General features: G+C 39.0%; 3 protein-coding genes across 3 annotated transcripts; 1 reads left to right on the plus strand and 2 right to left on the minus strand.

The window, feature by feature from the left end:
- Nucleotides 1–2107: 2107 nt before the first annotated feature.
- LOC131483988 (olfactory receptor 2AP1-like) lies at nt 2108–3034 on the minus strand. The gene is given in 3 exon segments (XM_058682287.1): nt 2108–2244; nt 2247–2407; nt 2409–3034. Coding segments are annotated over 3 exon segments (924 nt in total).
- A 7120-nt stretch (nt 3035–10154) lies between these two features.
- Nucleotides 10155–10772, plus strand: LOC131483989 (olfactory receptor 6C2-like). Its single transcript, XM_058682288.1, has one exon. It carries the CDS (start codon nt 10155–10157, stop codon nt 10770–10772), a length of 618 nt encoding a protein of 205 aa, XP_058538271.1.
- A 10023-nt stretch (nt 10773–20795) lies between these two features.
- On the minus strand, nt 20796–21722 carry LOC131483990 (olfactory receptor 6C4). Its single transcript, XM_058682289.1, has one exon. The coding sequence runs from the start codon at nt 21720–21722 to the stop codon at nt 20796–20798; it is 927 nt and encodes a 308-aa protein (XP_058538272.1).
- Nucleotides 21723–27893: the final 6171 nt, after the last annotated feature.

The following is a 27893-nucleotide window of genomic DNA, read 5'->3' on the forward strand; positions in this document are numbered from 1 at the left end:
GATGATGTCAAAAATCAAGAGGCCAGAGTCTTGTCTGGATCATCTATGTAGTTATTCAAGTCACCAAGAACGGTAAGCAGTTTAAGTGGTAGATTAGAAGTAAGCCAGTTGCTAACATTTCAGTGAACCAAGGGCATTTGAGGGAGAACAAGGAATGGTATAGTCTGATGGCATGTGCTTTAAGGGAGCTACAATTTTTGAGGAGAAGGGAGGCAATAATCTGTAAGAGTCAATGGGGAGCAAGAAGGCACATACTCCATCTCCAGCATCAGAAATATGTGGAGTGAAAACAGCCATTGCTTGAGGGAACTGCATAAGAAGGTTTTCAAAGGATAGGAGGTTTCAGTTAGAGAAGGACTGATGTGAAGAGAATTTTCAGAGGAGAAGTTGAGGATCTAAAGGGATTAAAAAAATGACAGATCACTTGGGGGTAATGAAGGGTGATAGATAGCTTATAATTCTGGTGGTGGTTAAGGTAGACAAGGAGTAATAACAGGATGCATATAGTCCTGAAGTTCTCTTTGGGGAAGGAACATCAATTCCAATTATAACCTCTTCAGGGCTTGGTTTCTTAGTCATTGGGCAGGGTGGCCAGAGCCAGTTCGTGTAATGCCGTTGTAAGTTATAGTAAGGAATTTGGAATTTAAGTAATGAGAAGCCATCAGAGGGTTTTAAGAAAGAGAATGACATGATAAGATTTATGTTTTAAAAAGATCAAACCTCAAGAAGCTGTTTTTCTCATTCTGTCTTACTCCAATTTTCATGGCAGTAGTTAGCTCTGCCAAATTTCTGTAGCCAATCCTGTTTCAACTTGGCTGCCATTTGGAAAGAATGTCACATATTCTAGCCTATAGAGTGTTCTCACCTTTGCACACAAGTTCTTATGGTCTTTTGTCCCTTCACGTGTGTGTGAGATCACACTTCTTGGATGCTTTGCAGTTGTTAACTTGTTTTAACCAGTGGATTTTGAGTGGAGCATGTAATTACAGGTTTGAGACATTCTGTGTCTCTGTGTTTCCTGTTGTGATCCTTAAAGCATGGCACTTAGAGATGGCAGCCTAATAAGCAGATGTGGGAAGAGCACAAGAGCAGAGTTCACTGCTGATCCACATAGGATATATAGGATGAAAGATTATAAACTTTTGTTATTTAAGCCACTGAGATTTGGAGATGTTCGCTACTATAGTGCACCAGTACACCACCTCTCTTACTTGCATTTTAATAGGATTAAAGACTTAAAATCAAATAATTTAATCATTTGTAATTATTAAAAGATAAGAGATGGGGAATACATTCTTTTAAAAAAGGTATGTGTGGGGGCGCCTGGGTGGCGCAGTCGGTTAAGCGTCCGACTTCAGCCAGGTCACGATCTCACGGTCCGTGAGTTCGAGCCCCGCGTCAGGCTCTGGGCTGATGGCTCGGAGCCTGGAGCCTGTTTCCGATTCTGTGTCTCCCTCTCTCTCTGCCCCTCCCCCGTTCATGCTCTGTCTCTCTCTGTCCCAAAAATAAATAAAAAAATGTTAAAAAAAAAAAAATAAAAAAAAAATAAAAATAAAAAAGGTATGTGTGTCTCTTTGACTTCTGAAAATTCCTAGATCTGCTTGACTTCTGCTAAATTCCTAGATCTGGCTTGAAATCCAGATGCTTTGACATTATGGGCATTTAATTTATGCAAAATGAGATTTAACTTAATTCAAAACTATAGCTATCATCTTCACAAACCTTTTCCCCCTTCTTTTTGTATCATTGAAATTAATAAATTCAATCCTTTTGGATTGAAATTCTGTGCTCCTAAAAATAATATTCCTTCTACCCAGATTTCTCTTTCTCTATTTTTGCTTGTTTGACTTACTCCTACTTGTTAAGACTGAGTTTAAATGGTATCCCCTCTGAAAACATTTATTGACTGTAGCTCAGATTGTGCTACTTTTTCATCTATAAAATAGCCTTAATAATTTCTTTATATGGAAACTTAACAGGTTGTAATTTATTTATTTCCAGGTCCCTCTCACTGGCCTGGAATTTAACTCTTGGATGTGTAGTAAGTTGGCAGAGGGCTTGGTACACAGTAAGCACTCAACCATTAAAGCTTCAATTCTGAAATTCTTTAAAGATTCACAAGCTTTTTGACTATATCCTTGAAGGCTTGCTTTACCTGTTGGTTCCTTAGGGTATAAATGAAGGGGTTCAATAAAGGTGTGACTGTAGTAATGAGTAGAGCTACTCCCTTGTTAAATGTGTTCTTTTTTTTGCTGAGGGGTTAATGAATGTGAAGAAGCAGCTTCCATAGGAGGGAGAGATCATGGTCATATGGGAAGAACAGGTGGAAAAGGCTTTTGTCCTTTGCTGGGCAGAGGGGAGCTTCAGAATAATCTTGATTATGAACACATAGGAGAGAGTCAGCAGTCAGAGTGACCAGTAGGGTCACAGATGCCACAAGAAAGACAACCTTCTTGATGAGGCTTGTGTCTGAACAGGAGAGTTTCTGAAGGGGCTCATAGTCACAGAAATAATGATTCAGACTGTTGGATGCACAAAAGTCCTGTTGACTCATCAGAGGGATTAGTGGTATAATAACCAATAACCCAGCCAGCCAAGAGTAGAGAACCATTTGGGTACAGACTCTGCTGCTCATAATGGCCATGTAATGCAGGGGTTTGTGTATGGTCACATAGCGGTCATAGGACATGGCAGCCAGAAGATAAAACTCTGTTGCCCCAAGGAATATTGCAAAGAAATACTGAGTGAAGCAGCCAGCTAAACTGATACTCTTATTCCCTGTTGTGATGCTGATCAGGACCCTGGGAATGAAAATGTTTGTGAAGGACATTTCTAATAAAGAGAAGTTCCAGAGAAAGAAATACATGGGAGTCTGAAGGTGGGAGTCCAGCAAGGTGAGGATGAGGATAGTCAGATTTCTGATGATGCTGAGTAAATAAGCAAGGAACATAAAGGTGAAAACCACCACCTGGAGTTCAGGGACATCTATTAGACCCAGCAGGATACATTCAGTCAACCTGGTTTTATTTTTCATTGTTGAAAAATTTTGAGTCTGAAGAGAAAAAAGTGATGATAATAAAAGGTGAGAAAGGAAGAGGTGCTCTGAAATGGACAGGTGAAATGTGAAGAGAACAAAGAGTGATGGACAGTGAACTTTTCCTCTGATGACTTGACCCAGACCAGTGGCCCATTTGAATGGTGTTGTATCCTTTCCAGTCTCGTTTGCCCTGTATAGAGAAGTTCTTGCCATTATTTTCCCACATGGTACTCTCCCCAGTGCCAACATGAGGCAAGTCTCTTCCTCACAGGTGATGTTCAGAAAGTTTGTGGAATGAGTTAGAAAAGGAATGCTTCCAGCAGCTGCTCCCTTCCAGACTAGTTACTATTTTCTCCCCCTGTATTCACTTTCCATACTTCCCATTGATTCTATACATTGCTTTACTTTGTCTACTTTTCTTAGAATTGCTGTTTTTCTTACTCTTTCTGCTGTTTATTTTTTCTCATATAATTATAGTAGTCTTTTATTTATTTAAAATTTGTTTTTAAAGTTTATTTATTTTGTGAGAGAGACAGAGTATAAGCGGGGGAGGGGCAAAGAGAGAGGGAGACACAGAATCGGAAGTAGACTCCAGGCTCTGAGCTGTCAGCATAGAGCCCCGTGTGGGGCCGAAACTCACAAACCATGATATCATGACCTGAGCCGAAGTCAGACACTTAACCGACTGAGCCACCCAGGCACCCCTCTTTTTTTTGTTTATTTTTGAGAGAGAGAGAGTGACAGAGTGCAAGCGGGGTAGGGAGAGAGAGAGAGAGAGAGAGAGAGAGAGAGAGCGAGAGAGCAGAATCTGAAGCAGGCTCCAGGCTCTGAGCTGTCAGCCCAGAGACTGATACAGGGCTGGAACCCATGAACCCTGAGATCATAACCTGAGCCAAAGTCAGATGCTTAACCGACTGAGCCACCCTGGAGCCTCCAGGGTTTTCTAGGAGATTCTATATTTAAGCATTTCAAGAGCATTTCAAGTCTCTACTGATTTGTGAACTCATGTGATTTAAGAGTCACATTATGTAGGAGTGTCTTTACTGATTTATTCAAGAAGTTTTCTGTGTGTTGTTATAAACATTTATAAAGCAGTAGCTTTCAAGAATTTTTTACTATAATACGTTCTACATTTTATATCATTTTCTGGCATACATCTGTATCTAACCTCAGTAATAGTTCTACAGAACACTTCTTACTTACTATATGGGATACAATGTGATATTATTTTTTGTTTTATTCTATTTAAAACATTTTAATTTCAAATGCTGGTTGCAACCCATTAAATTGATTCCAATCCACTAATGGCTTGCACTCCACAGTTGGAATCAGGGATCAAGAGAAGTTACACAATGTTCTGGATGCCTTTCCCCTCCTGGTTACCAACCTGCAATCTTCAGGGAGTGGCTGAGTGTTCACATCTGCATCAGATTCAGGCTTCACAACCACAGAGAAGTAAAATCAATGAAGTTATAAACAGGGAACATACTTCTTCACTTGACTATCATACTAGTCATAGTGGGATTCTATGAGGTGAAATTCTTAGAGGTGAATAAAGATTGTAAGGCCACATGATTAAAAAATAATATATTCGCATTTTCTACATTATCTGCCACCAAGTCCTATCCTGCATTTCATGGAAATAACAAAAACTTCCGGGGCTTCTCATGTAGAAATAGTCTTCTGTTGTCCCTTATTAGTATAGTGGGTATTTACCTGTTTCTATTCTTCCACTAATTCAGACAGGAGCCGAATCAGAGTTTTTGGGTAGTCTATCTTCTTTTTTTTTTTTTTTTTTTTTTTTTTTTAAATTTTTTTTTTTCAACGTTTTTTATTTATTTTTGGGACAGAGAGAGACAGAGCATGAACGGGGGAGCGGCAGAGAGAGAGGGAGACACAGAATCGGAAACAGGCTCCAGGCTCCGAGCCATCAGCCTAGAGCCTGACGCGGGGCTCGAACTCACGGACCGCGAGATCGTGACCTGGCTGAAGTCGGACGCTTAACCGACTGCGCCACCCAGGCGCCCCAGTCTATCTTCTTAAAGTGGACCAATAAATAGGAGATCAAAAGAAGGATGAGGAGCAGAGTAGTTCTGGATGAAATGAGGTTGTTGATTTTTCTCTTCTGGATGAAATGAGGTTGATGATCTCAGAAGGCAGATTATGTGCTCCCCCTCCCACCCCAGATTTATAATTTACTCAGAGTGACACAGGTTATATTCGCTCTCTTGAGAGCATGCACTGGGGAAGCAACAGAATGAGGAACACAAGTTGCCTCTGGAATCCTTGTTTGGAACAGGCTAATGAATGTCCTTTGTTGACAATTTTGGGAACAAATTCTGAACATATGGTTAAGGTATGAGGGTCCAGAGAGACTAGCTTAGAGGTGGGGTTGGGAGGAGCAAGGGAGCTACAGCTGCAGAGAAGAGGAAGACTATGGAGTCATACATTTGTCTTCCCCATCTTGACCATGGATAAAGAACTTAGCCAGAACCATTTGCGGGCCACACAGTCCTGAAAAAAGTCCCATTTTCTAAACATCACTAACCTAGTTGTAATTAGCCCATCTATAGACTATTGGCGAAAGATAGTAAGCAGTAATTTTCATTTTTTTTTTTTTTTGCAATACCCATGCAGAAATAAAATACAGAATAGATAAAAGTGGAATGCTCAGATTGAGGTAGGAGTCTTATATTGGCCTGTGAGTTACTTCTGAGAAAACACTTGAACATTTTCGGTTGAAGGCAATGAAGAACTTGTTTTATATATGTGTGTATACACACACACACACACACACACACACACACACACATTGTGGGAGGCCAGGCCCCGGTGCCAGGCTGAGACCGGGTTGAGCAACGGCTCCCTGTGGACTCAGCCAACCTGGTGGTTCTCCCTCCCACTCACGTGGGAGGCCGGGCCCCAGTGCCAGGCTGAGACCAGGTCGAGCAACGGTTCCCTGTTGACTCAGCCAACCCGGTGGTTCCCCCTCCCATTCCCCCACTTTCAAGGGCATACGAAAGCCTTGTCAAGGCTGAGAAAGTTAATTCCTGAAGCCTGTGGTCTGCAGGTGTTGGCAGTAATGCTACCTCCCTTTTTCTACCCCGGGTCAAATAGAAACAAACATGGGAACTGTGTTTTGCTAGCAATCTATCAACAAGGTCTTGTGACCCGTTCAGAAAGTTCACAAGGTACACAGAACTAAATGTTTTGGCTGGCAGTGATCATGTGAAACCTGTTTATTCTTAGAATGACCTGATCCATAAGAGTTTTATATTATAAAAGATTGTGTACAGCAACAATAAAGCCGTCACTTGGGCCATCAGCCCAGAGGACCCTCCTGTTCCCAAACTGTCTTCTCTTCTCTCTTTTTTTCTTACATTCCTCTACCCTCAGGACCCTGATCTCGGTGTTTGTTGCGCCAGTCACAACAATATTTGGCTAACCTTTTGCCACCTGAAGGTGCCTTCACAGCAGTTAATTTAACCAAATATAGCACAGTGACCCACTCTCTCTTGAATGACACAAGAAATTTCATGTCTCTGAATCTCTCTTTCCTATTCTGTAAAACGGAAATCATAATGCCCATTAAGTAGGCTTGTAATTGTTAAAGACCAGTAGTTGGTATATAGTATATGCCCCACAAATATTTCCCATTTTCTCTTCTCCAGTGATGGAATCACTATAAAAGTGTATCTGGAAATAGTTCAGTTGTTTCTTTCAAATATGTTTATAGAGATGAAAGCAAAAATAAAAATGTATTCTGAGCTTTTGGGTGCATTTTTCTACATGCATCTATTTTATAAATCTATATATATATTATCAATTATATTGATCGAATCTTCATTTTACTTACTCATTTCTTTGTTCTATTAATTGCTGAGATACAGATATTAAAATCTTTTTACTCTGTGTTGCATCTGGCTATTTCACCTTGTGGATATATGTGCCTTATAGATAGATATATAAGAAATATTTGGCCTTTGTCCCTCTTCCTGGCACAGAGCTCCTAAAACTCTTGGAATTTCCTGATTGATAGGGATGTCTTTTACTTTGAATTTATGCTAGTAAGGTGACTTAGGATGAGGACCCTAGTTAGCCTTAGAATGTGGCTGGTCATCAGAAAGACCACATGACTAGAGGACTGGAAACTTTAGCCCCATTTACTGTTCTTTGGGGAGGGCAGAGGGGGATGGAGATTAAGTACTATTAAAAAGTTGAACAAGGTTATTTGGGGAGGTTCTGTGTTGGTGAACACATTGAGGTGCCAGGAGGGTGGTGTGTTAGGAGAGGGCATGGAAACTCTGTGCCTTCCTGATCCCCCACCCCCCATGAACCTCTTCCATTTGGCTGTTCCTGAGAGGTATCCTGTATAGGAAACTGGCAGTAGTACATACACCACTTGCATATTACTATGGGCAATATTTGGAAGGACGAACATTAGAATAGTAATGTTTCTTTCTGGATGTTGCAGTTTCTATGAATTTTTTCACTTTTCATATCTGTCTGAATTTTTCTATAATATTTGTTATGTATGTAATTTAGACAAGAAGGCTTACTTCTTGTTCTTCTTACTCATTACGTTTGTATGAATCATGTGTAAACAAATGACTAAGAACAGATAGCTTATTTGTCAGTGCAATCTTATTATTTTATGCTTGGACTGTGTTTATTGCTATTATTGCCTCTTTTTCTCTCTAAAGACATTATCCCCATTGTGCTTGGCTTAGGATTTTTTTGTCAAAGTAAATTATACTTTAAATTCATTAGAGACTTTGAATCAGGGCCTCCAAGGACTTTTTAAAGTAGTTTTCAGCATGCGTGTTTGGATGGAGGAAATGAACAGGGTCATAAGTGTAAAAACATGTTTGTCCAGAGAAAATCAGAACACCTACTTTTGCAGAGCTAGAGAGGTTTCTGAACTCCTCCTTGCTCTTTAAAGTTTATTATTTTCCTTCCAGTTTCCTAGCATAGAGATGTTTCCCAATTTTAAATTAGAATAGTATTTTTTACAAATTCAGAAACCATGTGTACACATATATGGTTAATATAGGTTCTTGGGGGGCCAGGGATTAGGAGTATACTTAGCTGATACTATTAGTATGTTTTTGCTCAACTCTGAGGCTCACTAAGGTCATTTGAGGTATAGCTTCCTGGTGATACAATGAGGAATGTCAAAGGTGAGTACTGGCACATTTTCAAGCCAACTGTCACCAGATCAAAAATGTGGGAAGGATTCATCCAATTCATCTTTAAGTTGGTGAAATCCCATGTACAGTGATTTGACTGGCAGAAACAAGTTTATAATCACTCTCTCTACACCTCTCCATTTCTCTGTCTGTCTCTTCTCATCCATCTATCTGGTATCTATCTATATTTATATCCCATATGTCTCAATTACCACTGGTAAACATTCTATTTTTTTTTATATCCACCATTTTCCAGTACTGGTATCACCTGTTTGCAAACCATTTGTCTCATAAACCCAGGGTAATGCCCCTTTTTCTATCATGATATCTGTAACCTGGCAAGGTAGTATAGTAATCTGTAGTTCATGGGAGTTGATTTTATGTATTTATGTATTTATTTATTATTTTTGGAGAGAGAGAGTGAGAGTGCATGAGTATGAGTGGCGGAGAGGGGTAGAGGGAGAGAGAGAATCCCAAGAAGACTCCACACTCAGTGTGGAGCCTGATATTTGAAAGTGGAGCCTCATATATGGGCTCAATCTCATGACCATGAGATCACGACTTGAGCTGAAATCAAGAGTTGGGGGGCGCCTGGGTGGCTCAGTCGGTTAAGCGTCCGACTTCAGCTCAGGTCATGATCTCACGGTCCATAAGTTCGAGCCCCGCGTCAGGCTCTGGGCTGATGGCTCAGAGCCTGGAGCCTGCTTCCGATTCTGTGTCTCCCTCTGTCTCTGCCCCTCCCGTTCATGCTCTGTCTCTCTCTGTCTCAAAAATAAAATAAACGTTAAAAGAGTTGGATGCTTAATGGACTGAACCAAAGAGGCACCCCTATATTACTTAATTAAAATTCATAGTAATCTTATGATGTAGTATTCCTGTTAACTCTACTTCATATTAGGAATTTGGAGAACAGAGAGATTAAATGACTTGCCTAAAGTCACTCAGCTAGTAGAAAACAGATATGATTTGATCCCAAATTGTTTCAAGGTCCATACACTTAATGCCTGTGCATTACTGAAACATGTATCACACTTCTGTTGGTTATGAAGGAGGGAAAGCAAAGTATGTTTTGATAAATCCTTCAGCTATTTGTAACTTTACCCATGGTTTTCAAATTATATTAAAATAATCATTCATTAAAGCCTTCTCTGCTGAGGACAGGGATGGAAAATAAAGGGATAACAGACAAACTTAGAAAGTCAGGAGAAAGGACTATTGAAGGACTGGTTTCTGGGAGAAATCTAGTTGACCTTTAAATAATGCCTAGTTCACTAGGAGAGGGATCTGGAGAATCTAAGTAGGGCATAACCAACATCCTCCATATATTTTGCATTTTATCAGGCACCAAAACATAAAGCAAAACAGTTTTAGGATTTAGCTTTTGAGTACAAAAGTCTTAGAATAAAGGGACTGTATGGCCCATCAAAGTATAGCTCAAAGCAGTCAACTCCTGATCTAATAGGGGAAATCTCAACCAAAGTATGGGCTTAAAAAATGAATTGGAAACAAGTGCCGTGAACTGGGAGACCTGGAATATTTGAAAACAATTTCAGTAGCAGCAATTTTCAAGAGAAACTTCAGTGGAGCTGAGAGAATTACCTCATCAAAACCTGATTATCAAGTTACGGAAGGAAATGAATGTGACTTGGTTTGCTTGGTATTGGTAGTCACTGTCTGATCCTGTCATATTGTGACATTGCTCCTCAGATCCGATTTCTGTGACTTTTATGTGAAGATTGGGCAGTAGTATGAAGTCAATGATGAGAAACCATTCGGCAATAACAATGTTCATCATAATGGGTTTGACAAACGACCCACAACTAGAGATTCTGGTTTTTATCTTTCTGTTTATCACATATATGATAAGTGTAATTGGGAATCTGACCATAATTTCTCTCATCTTGGTGGATTCTCATTTAAAAACAGCTATGTATCTTTTTCTTCAAAATTTCTCCTTCTTAGAAATCTCATTCACAACTGCCTGTGTCCCCACATACCTGTACATGATATCAAGTGGGGACAAAACCATCACCATCAAGGCCTGCTTCAGCCAAATCTTTTTTATTGTTCTCTTTGGAGCGACAGAATTTTTCCTCTTGGCTGTGATGTCCTACGACCGCTATGTGGCCATCTGCAAACCCCTGCATTACGTGACCATCATGAACAACAGAGTCTGTTGGAATCTTATCCTGTCTTGTTGGGTGTCTGGCTTATTGATTATCTTTCCACCCCTTGGTTTGAGCCTCCATCTGGAATTCTGTGACTCTGATATTGACCATTTTTTCTGTGATGCTTCTCCGATACTGAAAAATTCATGTTCAGATACGTGGTTCATAGAGCAGCTGGTCATAGTCTGTGCTGTGTTGACCTTCATAATGACCCTTGTGTGTATAGTTCTGTCCTACATATACGTCATTAGGACAATTCTAAGATTACCTTCTGCCCAGAAAAAGAAAAAAGCCTTTTCCACCTGTTCTTCCCACATGATTGTGGTTTCTGTCACCTATGGCAGCTGCATTTTTTATGTATATCAAACCTTCAGCTAAGGATGAAGTGGCCATTAATAAGGTAGTTTCTCTGCTCACTACATCTGTTGCCCCTTTGTTGAACCCCTTCATTTATACTCTGAGAAGTACACAAGTAAGGCGGTCTTTCCATGACATCCTTAAAAGACTTGCATTTCTTTCAAAGAAATATTAGATTCACATATTGGGAGTTTAAATTGAAACAAAAACAATTTATCATATACTGACATAATATCATATATTACAAACAATCTATTGATTTAGTATATAGATGGTTATTAAGTTATGGGAGTTGTGCAATTCTCATAATATTGAGGAACAATAAAGAAAATTGGGAAGATAATCTAAGGAAAAATTGTGATAGGTGCAGCATTATGTAGATGGATATTTTTCTTCTTTTCTGAAATGTGTATGTCTTCCTAATTTACATTTAAATCAACTCTTTTTAAATGTTATTTATTTATTTATTTATTTATTTATTTATTTATTTATTTATTTATAAATAAAGCATAAGCAGAGAGAGAGGGAGAGAAAATCCCAAGCGGGTTGGAGCAATCGGTGCAGAGCCCAATGTGGGGCTTGATTCCGTGAACCATGAGATCATGACCTGAGCTGAAATCAAGAGTCGGATGCTGGGGCACCTGGGTGGCTCAGTCAGTTAAGCATCCGACTTCAGCTCAGGTCATGATCTCACAGTTTGTGAGTTTGAGCCCTGCATCGGGCTCTGTGGTGGCAGCTGAGAGCCTGGAGTCTGCCTCAGATTTTATGTCTCCCTCTCTCTCTGTCCCTCCCCCACTCACACTCTGTCTCTGTCTCTCTGTCTCAAAAATAAATAAACATAAAAAAAAAGAGTCAGATGCTTAACCAACTGAGCCACCCAGGTGCCTCTTAACTCTTTTTAATCTTGTCATGTATACCTTAACCATTACTCCTGTGTGTTGAATCTATTCCATTTTTGTCACTGCTTTCCCTTCCTTGCAACACTGCCTCTTTCAAAATATTTTCTCTTTTCAAGAGCATAAGAACATTGATTTTTAGGAAACACAAGTTCCCTTCACATTCAACTCCACTTTGTTAATGCTGCCTCACAATAAACATGTGGATTTGAACAAAATTGTAATCCTTGTTCAATTGTAATCCTTGTCTCTTGTAATCTGAAGTTATTAAAACATGTGCAAAAAATCATTAACATAAAAATGTAACCAAATAGTCTTTTATGATAATTGATAGGCTTTGTCTTCTGAGTAATTGTTCCAAAAGCAATTACTGAAGGCAGGTAAAACACATGAATCCTTGACTTGAGGGCATCAGATTGTGGCTGAAACAATGAGGACCAGAGGGGCTGAGATTATGAAAAGGGTAGAATGGTGGAAGGATGAACTAATTGTAAATAGCTGCTTTGGCTCTTGAGGGCATTTTTAGATTCATGACTCTGGTGGATTAAAGATACTTGCAAGTTCTTTGTTACTTTCCAGATCAGAAGTTGTAGTTTCTTTCCTCTCCCCTTTCATCTTGACTATCTTTATGACTTGATTTTGACCATGAAAATGTAGTAGAAATGAAGGTGTAGTACTTCAGAAATTAGGTCTTTGGAGATCTGTAGCTCTCATCTTTTTTGGAACAAACGCTTTGGGGAAATCTGTTGTTATGTGAGGAGTTTGAATACCCTGAGATTGTTATGCAGTGAGGAGCGAAATTCTTGCAGAGAGGCTACGTAGAGAGAAATACCTGATAAGGTCCCATCTCTTTCAGCCATTGTAGCTTTGGTGACATCTGATGAAGAACCCACCTTGGACATCAGCTCTGATGAGTCTTCACATGATTCCAAATCAATTCACCAACGATTACGGCTAAATGAAAGACCCATGTGAGAACTACCCAGCTGTTCCTGTCCACTTCTAGAACTGCAAGTGATAAAAAAAAATGTTTTATCCACTAAAACTTAGAGTGATATGTTACACAGCAATAGATTGGAAGAATAAATATTGTTAAAATGTCAGTACCCAAAGCAATCTACATATTCAATGTAATCCCTATCAAAATAACGTCAGCATTCTTCACAGAGTTAGAACAAACAATTCTAAAATTTGTATGGAACTAGAAAGAGCCGAATAGCCAAAGTAATGTTGAAAATAAAAATCAAAGCTGGAGACATCACAATTCCTGACTTCAAGCTATATTACAAAGCTGTAATCATCAAGACAGTATGGTATTGGTACAAAAAGAGACACATAGATCAATGCAACAGAATAGAGAATGCAGACATGGACTTACAAATGCTTGTTCAACTAATCTTTGACAAATCAGGAAAGAATATCCAATAAAAGAAAAGACAGTCTCTTCAGCAAATGGTGTTGGGAAAACTGGACAGTGACATGCAAAAGAATGAACATGGACCACTTTCTTACCCCATACACCACTTTCTTACACCATACACAAAAATAAAATTAAAATGGATGAAAAACCTAAAGGTAAGTCAGGAAGCATCAAAACTTTAGAGGAGAAAACAGGCAACAACCTCTATGACCTCAGCCTCAGCAACTTCTTACTAGACATATATCTGGAGGCAAAGAAAACAAAAGCCAAAATGAACTACTGGGACCTCATCAAGATAAAAAGCTTCTGCACAGTGAAGGAAACAATCAGCAAAACTAAAAGGTAACTGGTGGAATGGGAGAAAATATTTGCAAGTGACATATTCTATAAAGGGTTAGTATCCAAAATGTATAAAGAGCTTATCAAACTCACCATCAAAAAAAGAAATAATCCAGTGACAAAATAAGCAAAAGACATGAAGAGACACTTTCCCAAAGAAGACATCCAGATGGCTAACTGACACATGAAAAGATGCTCATGGTCACTCATCATCAGGGAAATACAAGTCAAAACCACAATGAGATACCACCTCACACCTGTCAGAATGGCTAACATGAGCACCTCAGATGTTGGTGAGGATGTGGAGAAAGGGGAACCATTTTGCACTGCTGGTAGAAATGCAAACTGGTACAGCCACTCTGGAAGACAGTATGGCGTTTTCTCAAAAAATTAAAAATAGAACTGCCCTACAATCTAACAATTGCAATACTAGATATTTATCCAGAGGATACAGGTGTGCTATTTTGAAGGGACCCAGGCACCCCGATGTTTATAGGAGCGCTATCGAGAACAGCTAAAGTATGGCAAGAGGCCAAATGTCCATTGAGTGATGAATGGATAAAGAAGATGTGATATATATATATAATATTGTTATATTGTGTATATATATATATAATACACAATAGAATATTATTTGGCATTCAAAAAAGTATGAAGTCTTGCCATTTGCAACAACGTGGATGGAACTAGAGTGTATTTTGCTAAGTGAAATAAGTCAGTCAGAGAGAGATAAATATATGATTTCACTCATATATGGAATTTAAGAAACAAAACATGAACATAGGGGAAGTGAAGCAAAAATAATATAAAAACAGAGAGGGAGACAAACCAAAGGGACTTTTATTTATTATTATTTTATTTATTTATTTATTTTTTTAGAATAAAATGTAGGTGGTTCTTTATTCAAACTAATATTCCTAGTATTAATACTTCAATTTCCCCATATCACCAGTTGTTGATTATGAATTTTAACAATATTATTGACTTTTGTATTTAATTTGTTAATGTTTATTTATTCTTGAGAGGGGGAGAGAGAGGGGGAGAGAGAGAGGGAGAAAGCATGGGCAGGGCAGGGCAGGGGCAGAGCAAGAGAGGGACACAGAATCCAAAACAGGCTCTAGGCTCTGAGTTGTCAGCACAGAGCCCAATGCCGGGCTTGAACCCATGAACCGTGAGACCGTGACCCGAGCCAAAGTTGGACGCTTAACCAACTGAGCCACCCAGGTGCCCCTATTGACTTTTTATTTTTATTTATTTATTTTTTAATATATGAAATTTATTGTCAAATTGGTTTCCATACAACACCCAGTGCTCATCCGAAAAGGTGCCCTCCTCAATACCCATCACCCACCCTCCCCTCCCTCCCAACCCCCATCAACCCTCAGTTTGTTCTCAGTTTTTAACAGTCTCTTATGCTTTGGCTCTCTCCCACTCTAACCTCTTTTTTTTTTTTTTTTTCTTCCTCTCCCCCATGGATTTCTGTTAAGTTTCTCAGGATCCACATAAGAGTGAAACCATATGGTATCTGTCTTTCTCTGTATGGCTTATTTCACTTAGCATAACACTCTCCAGTTCCATCCACGTTGCTACAAAAGGCCATATTTCATTCTTTCTCATTGCCACGTAGTACTCCATTGTGTATATAAACCACAATTTCTTTATCCATTCATCAGTTGATGGACATTTAGGCTCTTTCCATAATTTGGCTATTGTTGAGAGTGCTGCTATAAACATTGGGGTACAAGTGCCCCTATGCATCAGTACTCTTGTATCCGTTGGGTAAATTCCTAGCAGTGCTATTGCTGGGTCATAGGGTAGGTCTATTTTTAATTTTCTGAGGAACCTCCACACTGCTTTCCAGAGCGGCTGCACCAATTTGCATTCCCACCAACAGTGCAAGAGGGTTCCCGTTTCTCCACATCCTCTCCAGCATCTATAGTCTCCTGATTTGTTCATTTTGGCCACTCTGACTGGCGTGAGGTGATATCTGAGTGTGGTTTTGATTTGTATTTCCCTGATAAGGAGTGATGTTGAACATCTTTTCATGTGCCTGTTGGCCATCCGGATGTCTTCTTTAGAGAAGTGTCTATTCATGTTTTCTGCCCATTTCTTCACTGGGTTATTTGTTTTTCGGGTGTGGAGTTTGGTGAGCTCTTTATAGATTTTGGATACTAGCCCTTTGTCTGGTATGTCATTTGCAAATATCTTTTCCCATTCCGTTGGTTGCCTTTTAGTTTTGTTGGTTGTTTCCTTTGCTGTGCAGAAGCTTTTTATCTTCATAAGGTCCCAGTAATTCACTTTTGCTTTTAATTCCCTTGCCTTTAGGGATGTGTCGAGTAAGAGATTGCTACGGCTGAGGTCAGAGAGGTCTTTTCCTGCTTTCTCCTCTAGGGTTTTGATGGTTTCCCGTCTCACATTCAGGTCCAAAGGGACTTTTAAATACAGAGAACAAACAGACGGTTGCTGGAGGGGTGTTGGTAGTATTTGGGTCGAATGGGTGATGGACATTAAGTATAGCATTTGTGATGAGCACTGGGTGTTATATGTAAGTGAAAAATCACTAAATTCTACTCCTGAAACCAACACTACACTATATGTTAATCTTGAATTTAAGTTAAAGAAAAAGAAATAAAAATGCCTGGTTTATTTTATTTATTTTTTTATTAAAATTATTTTTATTTGTTATTTTATTTATTTTAGCTACCAGTATTCTCAGGATAACATTAGAGCAGAGTTAGAGTAAGGAAATAATAGAAACACATGAGGGCTGACCCACCACACTTCAGCATTGGTTCCTCTATCCTCTATTCCTTCATCCCCAGCGGTTATGGACTACAGATACAAATCTAAATACGTAGTATTCTCCCAATGCTTCCCCTTGCAAACAGTTAAAATAAAATTCAAAAGAAAAAAAAAAGAGTATTTTTTAAGATGGCAAGTTAGGTAAGAACACTTCTATAATACTTGGGCCATCTGGCCTATGGATCTTCTTTGTCATTTCTCTGAATTTATCCAGAAGGTCACAAATCAGGGTCTAAACTTCTATTCCTATACATCACTAGATAGTGGAGCTAAAGCCTATACATATGTAATGAGTTCAGAAGCCAAAATCTCTGAGCTGTCAGCACAGAGCCCGATGTGGGGCTGGAACTCACAAACCATGAGATAGTGACCTGAGCCAGAGTTGGATGCTTAACCAACTGAGCCACCCAAGTAGCCCTATTTAATTTAATTTAGTTTTAATTTTATTTATTTTTTTGAGAGAGAGAGATAGCGAGCAAGTGGGGGAAGGGCAGAGAGAGAGGGAGACAGAAACCCAAGCAGGCTCCATGCTGTCAGCACAGAGCCCTGTGCAGGGCTTGAACCCATGAGCTGTGAGATCATGACCTGAGCTGAAGAGTCTGACGCTCAGGTGAATGAGCCACCCAGGTGCCCCCCAAAAGTCTGGTTTCTTAAGGTGTATATTTTACTTATAGATCCCATTTCAGCATACTTAGAAATATCCAGCCTTCTCTATTATAGGAAATGTATTATTATTTCCTATTATTCCACCCCTTCTCTACCTGTAACTCTTATTATATAGGTTTATTTCGGCATCTGCACTTATCTTTTGTTGTCTAATTACCTAACTACCTATTTTTCTATCTAATATAGTAACTTTATTGTTTTCAGTTATCTATCTAGTCTCTTTATCTTTTTTTTTTTTTTTGCTTTATGGGAGAACACATCAGATCTGATTTAGCTCACTATTTTTGTTTTTGTTTTATCTCTCCAGGTATTTATCCTCATTGTTTTATTATTTATTTCACTCATTATGTTTTTCAACAGTCTTTTCACCCAGTTTTTAAAATAATGCTTTGTCCTTGATTTTGACAGTATCATTCATATCTTTTTGAGAAATTATACTTACTTTAAATCATTACTGTTTCTGATCCAGTAATTCTTTGCATCATATGTTGTGTGGTGTGTAATTTTGCACCTCGCTGCCAGTGGATATATTCCTAACATGGGTGGTGATTTTGGCTTCTGAACTCGTTACATATGTATAGGCTTTAGCTCCACTATCTAGTGATGTATAGGAATAGAAGTTTAGTCCCTGATTCGTGACCTTCTGGATAAATTTAGAGAAATGACAAAGAAGATCCGTAGGCCAGATGGCCCAAGTATTATAGAAGTGTTCTTACCTAACTTGCCATCTTAAAAAATACTCTTTTTTTTTCTTTTGAATTTTATTTTAACTGTTTGCAAGGGGAAGCATTGGGAGAATACTACGTATTTAGATTTGTATCTGTAGTCCATAACCGCTGGGGATGAAGGAATAGAGGATAGAGGAACCAATGCTGAAGTGTGGTGGGTCAGCTCTCATGTGTTTCTATTATTTCCTTGCTCTAACTCTGCTCTAATGTTATCCTGAGAATACCGGTAGCTAAAACTGTTTCTTTCGATTCTTGTGTCCAGTGGTGACAGGAGGGATAATGCCCACTAACTTATACATTTAGAAACTGAACATTCCAAAGTTTTAGCTGCAGAATCGATAAACGCATTCCTCTGTTTATCTATAACTTGGATTACATTCCAAGTATGTGCTAGCATAAAGCCAGCTTAATGAACAGTTTCTGAAGTTGTCTTTTTTTTTTTTTTTTTTGGACAAGCTCATTTAGAAGGTAATATGTTTCTTTCCAAATTAATTTCTAAATGCTGATATTATGAAGGCTGGGTGAAGTACTTTTTAAAAAATTTTAAAAAAATCTTTATTGTTTATTTTTGAGAGAGAGAGAATGAGCAGGAGAGGGGGCAGAGAGAGAGGGAGACACAGAATCCAAAGCAGGCTCCAGGCTCTGAGCTGGTAGCACAGAGCCCGATGTGGGGCTCGAACCCACAAACTGTGAGATCATGACCTGAGCTGAAGTCAGATGCTTAACCGACTGAGCCACCCAGGCACCCCTGGGTGAAGTCCTTAAAGTGTTCTTCAACTTTGACTCACACCAAGTATCCTCCTTCCTTATCTTGTGTGCTCCGAGGGCACATGGAGTTGAGGTAGCTAGGTCCTAATAATCTGTTGCCAAATGTTCTGATTGGCTTTATCTGAAGTGTGGATAAGACCCTCATTGATCTGGCTATCCTAGGATGCAACTGGACATAAGAGAAATGTAAGCAAGCTGACCTTGGTGCAGAGGGATTACACCTAGAATGGCCAACATTTATATAGTCCCAGTCATATTAAACCAATCAATTTAGCATCTCTTTTACTAATTAAGCCCCACTTTCTTGAGAAGGTATTGTTCACCATTGTCATACTGTTAAAATGGGTATCAAACATTTAAGTATTGGCTTTTAAAATGTTTTATGCCTATTATATCATTTAATGTTCAAAACTATCGTATACAATAGACATAACTATTTATCCACATTTTAGAATTTGAGAAAAGTAAGCCTTACAGAGGTCAAATAACCATCCCAAGGCAACTGTTGTAAAACACAAATCTGGGATTCGAACTAAAGCATGTATTTTTGACCACTATATGGCATTATCTTCCACTTCACCATAGATTTGGGTAGAAGTGTGGATCTGTGGGAACATAATGATTGAAAGGTGGCTATTTGATAACATTTCTATATCATTTGATAATAGCTTAGTAAATTTGTGTTGGTTCATAACACTTTTGGGAGCTTCTTGGGTGAAATCTGAAGCTGGCCTCTGTACTCAGAAGGCAGGGAGAGACTGAAGAAAGAAGCAGGCCATTCCAGGTTGGTAGGTGGCAGTTTTAATGAGCAAAGGGAACTTACGTATGAGGCTTGCCTTGGGTGGCAGCAAGGCAGTTGGGTCCTCACAGCTGCCCACTGCTCCTTAAAAGTTTACAAATAGGCTTTAATGGGTTCAGTCACTTATAACGTGCAGGTGTTCTCCACACCATGTAACTATGGTTGGAGGTTGTGTTCTTGGAGCAGCCTCTGGGAGTGGGAAAGGCAAGTGGAGCCCACATTCCAAGGATAGGGGAGGGAGGGAGGAGCCTCCAAGTATGGGTCCAGCTCGCGGGTCAATCTGTGGTCATGTCTTTTTGATGATGTTCCCCCACAATTTGTAATAAATTAAAAGGCATCACCAATCTCTATCTTAGTCACCAAAGAAATCCAGATATTCAAAATAGCAATGGCTTTACATAAAAGATGCTTTATTCAAAATATGATGCGCTCTTCAATATTTTTATGGTTCTGGAAATTTTCTCTCATAACAAGTCCAATGCAGCTTGTTTCTTAAATTCCCAAGAAGCATCATTCCATCAAATAATATTACCACATATAAAGCATGTGAACACACCAGATGATGTTTCACTGGTGCTTCAAACAGTAACCAGCATTTACAATGCATTAGGATATTACTAAAATATTTTCAAGTACTCAGATTTCCAAAAATGTTCTTAGTTCCTTTGAAGTTTAGGCCCATCAACAATTCATATTCAAGTTGTTGTCACCTTGAATCCATGTATAGAGTCCTTGGTAGGGTAGTCTCTATTCCCATTTGGTTGCTAACACTCATAATTTGGAACATTCTAGATATAAAACCATATTAATACTTTATATTCATTTGCAGTTTATGAAACAGGCATCCCTGGCTTATGTTATAAACAAAAGCAAAAACTTGGGGGAAAGTTAAAAGAATGGAGTCATATCACAGAAGGTGTCCTTTCTGATATCTAATAAAAGTAAACAAAAAGGTGAAAATATAATAGCAAAAAAAAAAAAATCACCAAAACTACCAAAGAGAGAGAATGGGAAATCTCAGTCATTAACTTAAAAAGATGTCAGTGAAGAAAAGCAATAGATCCTGTGTAGAAGTGGAAGACTTTTAACCTTGGCTCTAGAGTACTCTTGGAACCATAACTTCTAGAAAATGGATGGGTAAGTTGATAAAAATCTTGAGGGTTTTCACTTCATTTGGAGAAAAGTGGACCAAATGTATATCCTTTTTGTTTTCCTTTATGGAAGGATAAAAGTTGTAATGGCTACAGCGAAAGGTGCATGAAAAGGGGAGGAGAATAAAAATTATTGACACTTTGATGGAAGCATAGTTTCTAGGGCCCCATGATGAAGAAAAATGGCAATCCTAGATTTTGGCCTCTCTTCCTCTAAATTCTTATTTTTCCACTCTTCTAAATAAGCAATATGTTTTGCCTCTTGAATTTCAAGTGATTTCTGGAAAATAGTTAATTCTCTCTAACTGTTCTTTTTGTGGATTCTCATTTATCTTTCTCTAATAGCCCTTACCAAGTTATTTTATTTTTTGTAAGCTTATTATGTAAGTATACAGTTTATATACCTTTCTATCATACTAGGCTGCAGATACCTTGAAATTAGGATATATGCCTTTGATTGAAATGTATTCTGTTTTTAAAGCTTCACAATCTTTTTGACGGTGTCCTTGAATGCTTGCTTCACTTGCTGATTTCTTAGAGTGTAAATGAAGGGGTTTAATAAGGGAGTAATTGAGGTAATGAGCACAGCTATTCCTTTGTTGAAAGCGCCTTCTTCTTTTGCTGATGGATTGATGTACATAAACATGCAGCTGCCATAAGAGAGGGAGATGACAATCATGTGGGAAGAACAAGTGGAAAAAGCCTTTGTCCTTTGCTGGGCAGAAGGGATCCTCAAAATGGTCCTGATAATGTATGTATAAGAACATGTCACCAGCACCAGAGTAACCACCAGAGTCACAACCGCCAAGAAGATGACCATCAATTCTAGGAGGCTTGTGTCTGAGCAGGCAAGCTCCAGAAGGGGCCCATAGTCACAGTAATAGTGATTCAGAACATTGGAGGCACAGAAATCCACCTGGCTCATCAGGATGATTGGGGGTAAGATAGCTAGGAATCCTCCTAGCCAGGAGCAGAACACGAGTTGTATGCAGACTCTGTTGCTCATGATGGTCAGGTAATGCAGGGGTTTGCAGATGGCAACATAGCGGTCATAGGACATAGAAGCCAAGAGGTAAAACTCTGTTGCCCCAAGGAATATAGCAAAAAAATATTGAATCAAGCATCCAGCAAAACTGATGACTTTATTTCCTGTTGTCACACTGGTCAGAAATCTGGGAATAAAAATGGATGTGAAGGAAATTTCTAAGAAGGAGAAATTCCGGAGGAAGAAATACATGGGGGTCTGGAGGTGAGGGTGTACCCGAGTGAGAATGATAATAGTCAGATTTCCTAGGACACTTAACATGTAGGTGAGGAGCAGAAAGATGAATATCACAATTTGGACCTCAGGTTGATTTGTGAAGCCCAACAGAATGAACTCAGTAAACGTCCTATTTTTCATTGTTGACCCTTTGGAGATCTGAAGGAAAAAGGTGACTGATGAAAAATGAGCTTTCTCCGGGTAGGAGAGACAAAGCTGATAGTAATGAATCATGTCATATATTACTGTCTATTCAGTTGTCCCAAACCAGTATCACATTGCAGTGGCCTTGGCTCCATGGAAGCCCAATATCTTCTATGTGAATGACCTTAATCCTAAAGTCTTTTTAATTCCCCAGGTGATATGTTTTTGGACACTTAACAGAATCTGTTACAGAATAATTACTCATTTTTCCCCCCAGGAGAATATATTTTGAACCTATCCTTTAATCCCCAAGTGTTTATAAAATCTCCATATTTAAGTCACTTTCCTCTGACTCCATTAGTTTTTCATACTTTTGTACTCTTGGTGGAAGTTTTTCTATCAGATTCTGTTTTTTTGTGATTCCCTTTCTCCTCCTTGTGCTCTTTCCCCTTCCCTGTACCATTTGACACTTCTCTGGCTATCTTCCATAGATCCTCATCTCCATAATTGTCCAAATCTCTGACTTCCTTGTTTCAGCAACCAATAGGAAATTCCCCACATGGATATGGTTGAAGGTTTTGATGTATAAGTGATTTATTCTGCACCCCTATTTCTTTTGAAGCATAAATTTGTAATAGACCTTTAAGACTTATGATCTTTGGTTCAGTATATCTCATATTGTGAGCATATTTTGGTACATGAACAAGGCTATGGTGTCAGTAAATCATATTTATTAGCATTTCTTATATGTTTCTCTACCATGTATATTTGGAATATATCTCTGAGAATAGAGATCTTGAGATACCCACAGGAAGCATCTCAGTGTGGATTTTGCTCAAAGTCTTAAAGATTTGTTAGTGGCAAACTAAGGATGACAGTTTCTCTCTTCTTGGCATAGAAACAAGGAAGAGGGACTTTTTTGTTTCTGACAATGAGTCCTTTGTAGATAAATTGGTAACCCCCAAGGAAGGAAACTTTGGCAGTGGTATCCTGCATACATTTTTAGATTTTTCTGAGTCAGAAGCAAAGACAATGTAAAAGGCCCTTCTAATTCACATGCATACGGGTAAGAAAAAAATCATATCCTCACAATCATTCTTATCAATCTCCCCATAATTCCATATGCTGTTGGAGGCACTAGGCACTATTAAACATTGACCTGGATTCCCCTACAGCCCTCCCTTCCCTGTTTGTACTAACCTCTGGTCTGTGGCAAGTACTGCATTTTCATCCAGATTTTCGTGACTGATTGACCTCATGATCCACATTTATAGAATAATAACATCAGTGACTTTAAAAACATACAGTGCTCATACCCTCAACAATCTGAATGACTGTAGTGGGACGTTTATTTTGTTGATCCTAAGAGTAAGTCAAGGGTGAAATGTGCCCTGTGAGTCTTGAGTAGTATAAATTTTAACATGCTGTCTATTGGCTTCCTGTCAACATTCTCCCCTTCACTCTCTCTTTTTGTTGCAGGAGTCACTGGCCATAGGTGGCTATTTCTTTATTTTAAGAAATTGAATAATAATTGACCTACAATATTCATTATTTTCAGGTGTGCAACATAGTGATTTGATAATTTTTAATGTATTATGAAATGATCACCAAAATAGCCTAGTTACTGTCTGCCACCATGAAAGTTCTTACAACATTATTATCACCTATGCTGTACATTACATCCCTGTGATTTATTATTGGAAGTTTGTCCCACTTAATACCCTTTACCTTTCTTCCCTTCCTCCCCCTATCCTCTCCCCACTCTGGTAATCTACAGTTTCTTTTGTAGATCTATAAGTCTGTTTCTGTTTGTTGTTGTTGTTGGTTTTGTTTCTTAGATTCCACATGTAAGCATTCCACTTTTCTCTTAATGAAAGTACCCAAGTCTGTGGGGCTTAACTTAGGAAGCATATTACCTTCCATTCTATTAATGCAAACCAGAATCAAATGATACTTCCTGAGAGATACAGTCCTTCACATGTATAATAAAAGAAAAACAAATAAATGAATAACCCCCTACTACAGCAATGATAGAATTAGAAAAGTGGACTTTGATAGATGGAAAATTCCTTAATATTTCTTTTCTAAGAGAGATGATCTTGAAGTTCTTAGAAGGCAGGATATTGGCTTCTTTGCAGTTTCTGTGTTAGGCAGAATGATGCAGGTTTTATCTGCTCTTTTCAGAACGGGCACATGGGGATCAATTCCCTGAAGAAGTTAAACATGCCCTATGGACTTCAGTTCAAAAGCTTCAAATGAACCGCAATTGTTGACACTTTTGAGAACAAGTTGTAAACATATGGCTGAGGAGAGAAGGTCCAGAGAGACCACGATAAGGGTTCCATGAGAGAATCTGCCACAGACATGAGGTTTGTGAAGCTGAGAGCCATGGAGTGAGACCCCTGAGGATTGGTGTGCCTGGCCTACTCATCACTTCTATTATTTCTCCCTTTAATAACCCAATTTGGCCAGTGGTCAAATGTGATATAAATGAATTCACTTCGCAGTGAATTACCATAACTTTAATGCCATCATAGTTTTCATTAAGATCTGCATTACTAATTTTACTAAAATTAGTAGGAATCAGCAACTGGAAAATATTTTGTTGTTATAGATTTGGCTCATATGTTGTATTCTATGAATAGCTCTTTACTTTTAAAGGAATGATACATTTTCACTCACCTCCCCATGAGACATTTGCCAATGTTCATTCCTTTACACATCTTAACTACATCCAACTTATTCCAAGAACACAGGTATGGCATTAGGTTGATAACATAATGTTTTTCTGCAAGGAAATTCAAGCTCCAGTCAGGGTTGGGCCATTGCATCCTATAAAATTCAAGGCCTGCTTACTTAAGTAAAATTTCTGGCCATTACTTGTCAGCTCAGGGATGATCCATACCTGATGCAGTAAGGAACCAACTTCTCACTGACATCGGCACTTACTACTTTAAAGTAGACTCAACATTTACTGTGTTTATTTGGGTTTCAGAAACAACATCTTTTACATTTACATTTTTTATTTAGATTCATTATACTGTTACTCACAAATTGGCTTACTTTGTTTTTTTGAAAAAAATATTTTTTTAATTTATTTATTTTTGAGAGAGAGACAGAGTGCAAGTGTGTGTGTGTGTGTGTGTGTGTGTGTGGGGACAGATAAGGGGGGGAGACACAGAATTTGAAACAGGCTTCAGGCTCCAAGCTGTCAGCACAGAGCCTGGCGTGAGGCTTGAACTCATGAACTGTATGACCATGACCTGAGCTGAAGTTGGCCACTTAACCAACTGAGCCATCCAGATGCCCCTAAATTGGCTTACTTTGAATGGGCTATCCAATGACAAAAGGCTCTAGAATCTGTCTAAATTGCAATAAATCAGGGGCATCTGGGTGGTTCAGTCAGTTAAGTGTCTGTCTTCAGCTCAGATCATGATCTCATGGTTCATGGGTTCGAGCCCCACATCAGGCTCTATGGTAACAGCTCAGTGCCTGGAGCCTGCTTCAGATTCTATGTCTCCCTCTCTCTCTGTCCCTCTCCTGCTTGTGCTCTATCTCAAAAATCAATAAACATTAAAAAAATTAAATTGCAATACATTAGGCACTCTCATTTGTGTCCCCCACAAAAGCTCCTTCATTGTAGAGGCTTCAACAACCTCCTCACATTCCTTCTGGGGTTTTTGGATCAGCTATGGTGGCCATAAGTTGTTCATGGACTTTTGGCAAGAGACTATTTTCCTTGGCCGAATCCTACACACCATTGGGATGGCAACTGTTGGCTGCATTGTGTGCTCTTCTTGAGATAAATGCTTTCACATGTCCTGAGCTTGTGACTCTCTGGACCCAGTTGCCCATTGTGCCTGTGGTCATTGAGTCAGCACTCCACAAACTTGGCATAGATGCTTCATTATTAAAAGGAAAATGCTACTTATGGAGCCAACCTGGGCCCTCTGGCATATCCCACCTGTAAGAGGAAGTGGTTTCCACATTATCAGTCCTTTGCTAGATGCAACAGTGCCTGAAGAGGTCACCCTTTTCTCCTATCCGTTGGCTACCTAACAACCCCACTGGGATTAATTTAGTGAGTAGGAAAGGGAGTTTGTATTCTTTATAGATGTTAGCACCACCATCATGCATGGTAGAACCTACTGAAGAGCTACTGCATTCCATTCCCTAACTGGGACATCCCTAATCAAGCAAGGATGGAACCTGTGGGTCAGCACAGTTATGTTAGCATTAGACAATGTTCTGGCCAACACTTGGCCCCTTCCTCACATTTTTATAGACTTTAGTGCCATTGCCAATGATATGGTCATCTGGTTTGACTAATGGCAGCAATAATAATTCCTTATCTGAGGTGTTCCCCCCCTATCTTTCAAGTAAAGAACTTTAGGGATTTTTTGCCTCATAGATCATCAAAATGCAAATCAAGGCCACACATATTCTCCACATACTAAAATTTAGTTTTCAGGGACTCATTATAATACACAGGTAGATAAATTGGTTTTGATTTCTGAGACACATATTGGCACAGCCTCAGATCTGATGCCACTAACTCTGGACTGGTAGGCTTATGAAATATCAGGCCATGGAGAAGCTAATGCCTTGAAGTCCTGAGAAGAATGAAAGGGACTTCCCCTCTCCTCTGCCATGGGTAACGTAGTGACTAATGTACCTTATATGGGAAAATGTGCCACTGTCTATATAATTGATGAGGCTTAATTCCCTGGGGACTATCCGTTAACCAATGGCAAATAGATTTTATGGGGTCACTGACCCTCTGCAGAAGATACTTACTATTCTCTGACTGTGGTGGTACATTTATAAGGGAATATTACTCGTCTATCCTTATAGACATGTTACCATTGAAGCCACAACACAAGGTACCAACAAGACACTTCTTATTCTCTTCAGACTTCCAGGCATTATTGATAGTAACCAAGGCACACACTTCAGTTCTCAGAATTCACTGTGTTGGGCTCTTGAAAAGGCATTCAGTAAAACTACCCACCCCCTTCACTCTACCCCCGTGCCAGCCTCAGGCTAAAGGCTTTAAGTGCAAGGAAGTTTACTTAAAGAAACCTTGCTAAAATTACATGATTAATACATGGTTTTCCAAATGACTGTCACCGCCATCAGCAACTGTATTTATGCTCAACTTCTGGCAGTTAAGACCCCTTACTTTGTTCTGATCATTGGGCTTACTGGCACCTTATAAATAGAAACCTTCCTGTACAAGACGTTTCTGTCAAAATAGTCACTCCTGTTAGGTCTTTGGTTTCATTGTTATATACCCCAGTCATATCCCATTCTCAGGCCTTCCTCCTAACATCACCTGTATTCTGTGTACCTTTTATGCCAATGTTTTATTTTGGGCAACAGAACTTCCCTCAGTCTCAACACCAACATGCTCTTTTCCTGCTAATTGTGCTTACTTTGCTCACAATCCTGGGAGTCACAGGCATTGCCTTAGGCACACATAACACCACCACACAAACTTATGTTATTAATGCCCACCAGGAAGTATCAAAGATGCTTTATAAACACATGCAACAGCATTGTAACACATTGTATGAATTTATTGTAAAACTTATTTATCCATTTTTGGAGCACCTGGGTGACTCAGTCGGTTAAACATCTGACTCTTGATTTGGGCTCAGGTCATGATCTCACGTTTCATGAGATCAAGGCCTGCGGCAGGCTCTGTGCTGACAGCGCCAACCCTGCTTGGGTTTCTATCTCTGTTCCTCCCTCACTTGTGCTGTTCGTGTCTCAAAAATAAATGAATAAACATAAAAAAACCCACCTTATTTATCCATTTTACTGCTGATAGAAATTTAGGTTGTTTCTGTTTCAGGGAAATTTTGAACAAGTTGCAATGAGCATTTTTGTACATGCATGCTACAGCGTTTTTAGAGAGGTTTGTTCAGGAAACATATCCAGGTTATTTGGTAGTGCATTTAAAATATTCAAATGTATTACTAATTTCTGGTTACACTTTTGATATTGATTTCTGGCTTAATTACACTGTGGGCAGAGAACAAATCCATATTTCCAATCTTTTGAAATTTATTGAGATTTGTGTTTTGATCCTTGCATTATAAAAATGTACTGTTTGTTCTTCTGTTGTTTGTTCTTGAAAAGAAAGTGGATTCTGGATTTGTTGGG

This window comes from Neofelis nebulosa, chromosome 8 (genome assembly GCF_028018385.1).
Source record: "Neofelis nebulosa isolate mNeoNeb1 chromosome 8, mNeoNeb1.pri, whole genome shotgun sequence".
NCBI lineage: Eukaryota > Metazoa > Chordata > Mammalia > Carnivora > Felidae > Neofelis > Neofelis nebulosa.

What these genes read in the sequence shown, in the direction of transcription:
- LOC131483989 (XM_058682288.1), top strand. Translation starts at nt 10,155, where the DNA reads ATGTATCTTTTTCTTCAAAATTTCTCCTTCTTAGAAATCTCATTCACA.
- LOC131483990 (XM_058682289.1), bottom strand. Translation starts at nt 21,722, where the DNA reads ATGAAAAATAGGACGTTTACTGAGTTCATTCTGTTGGGCTTCACAAAT.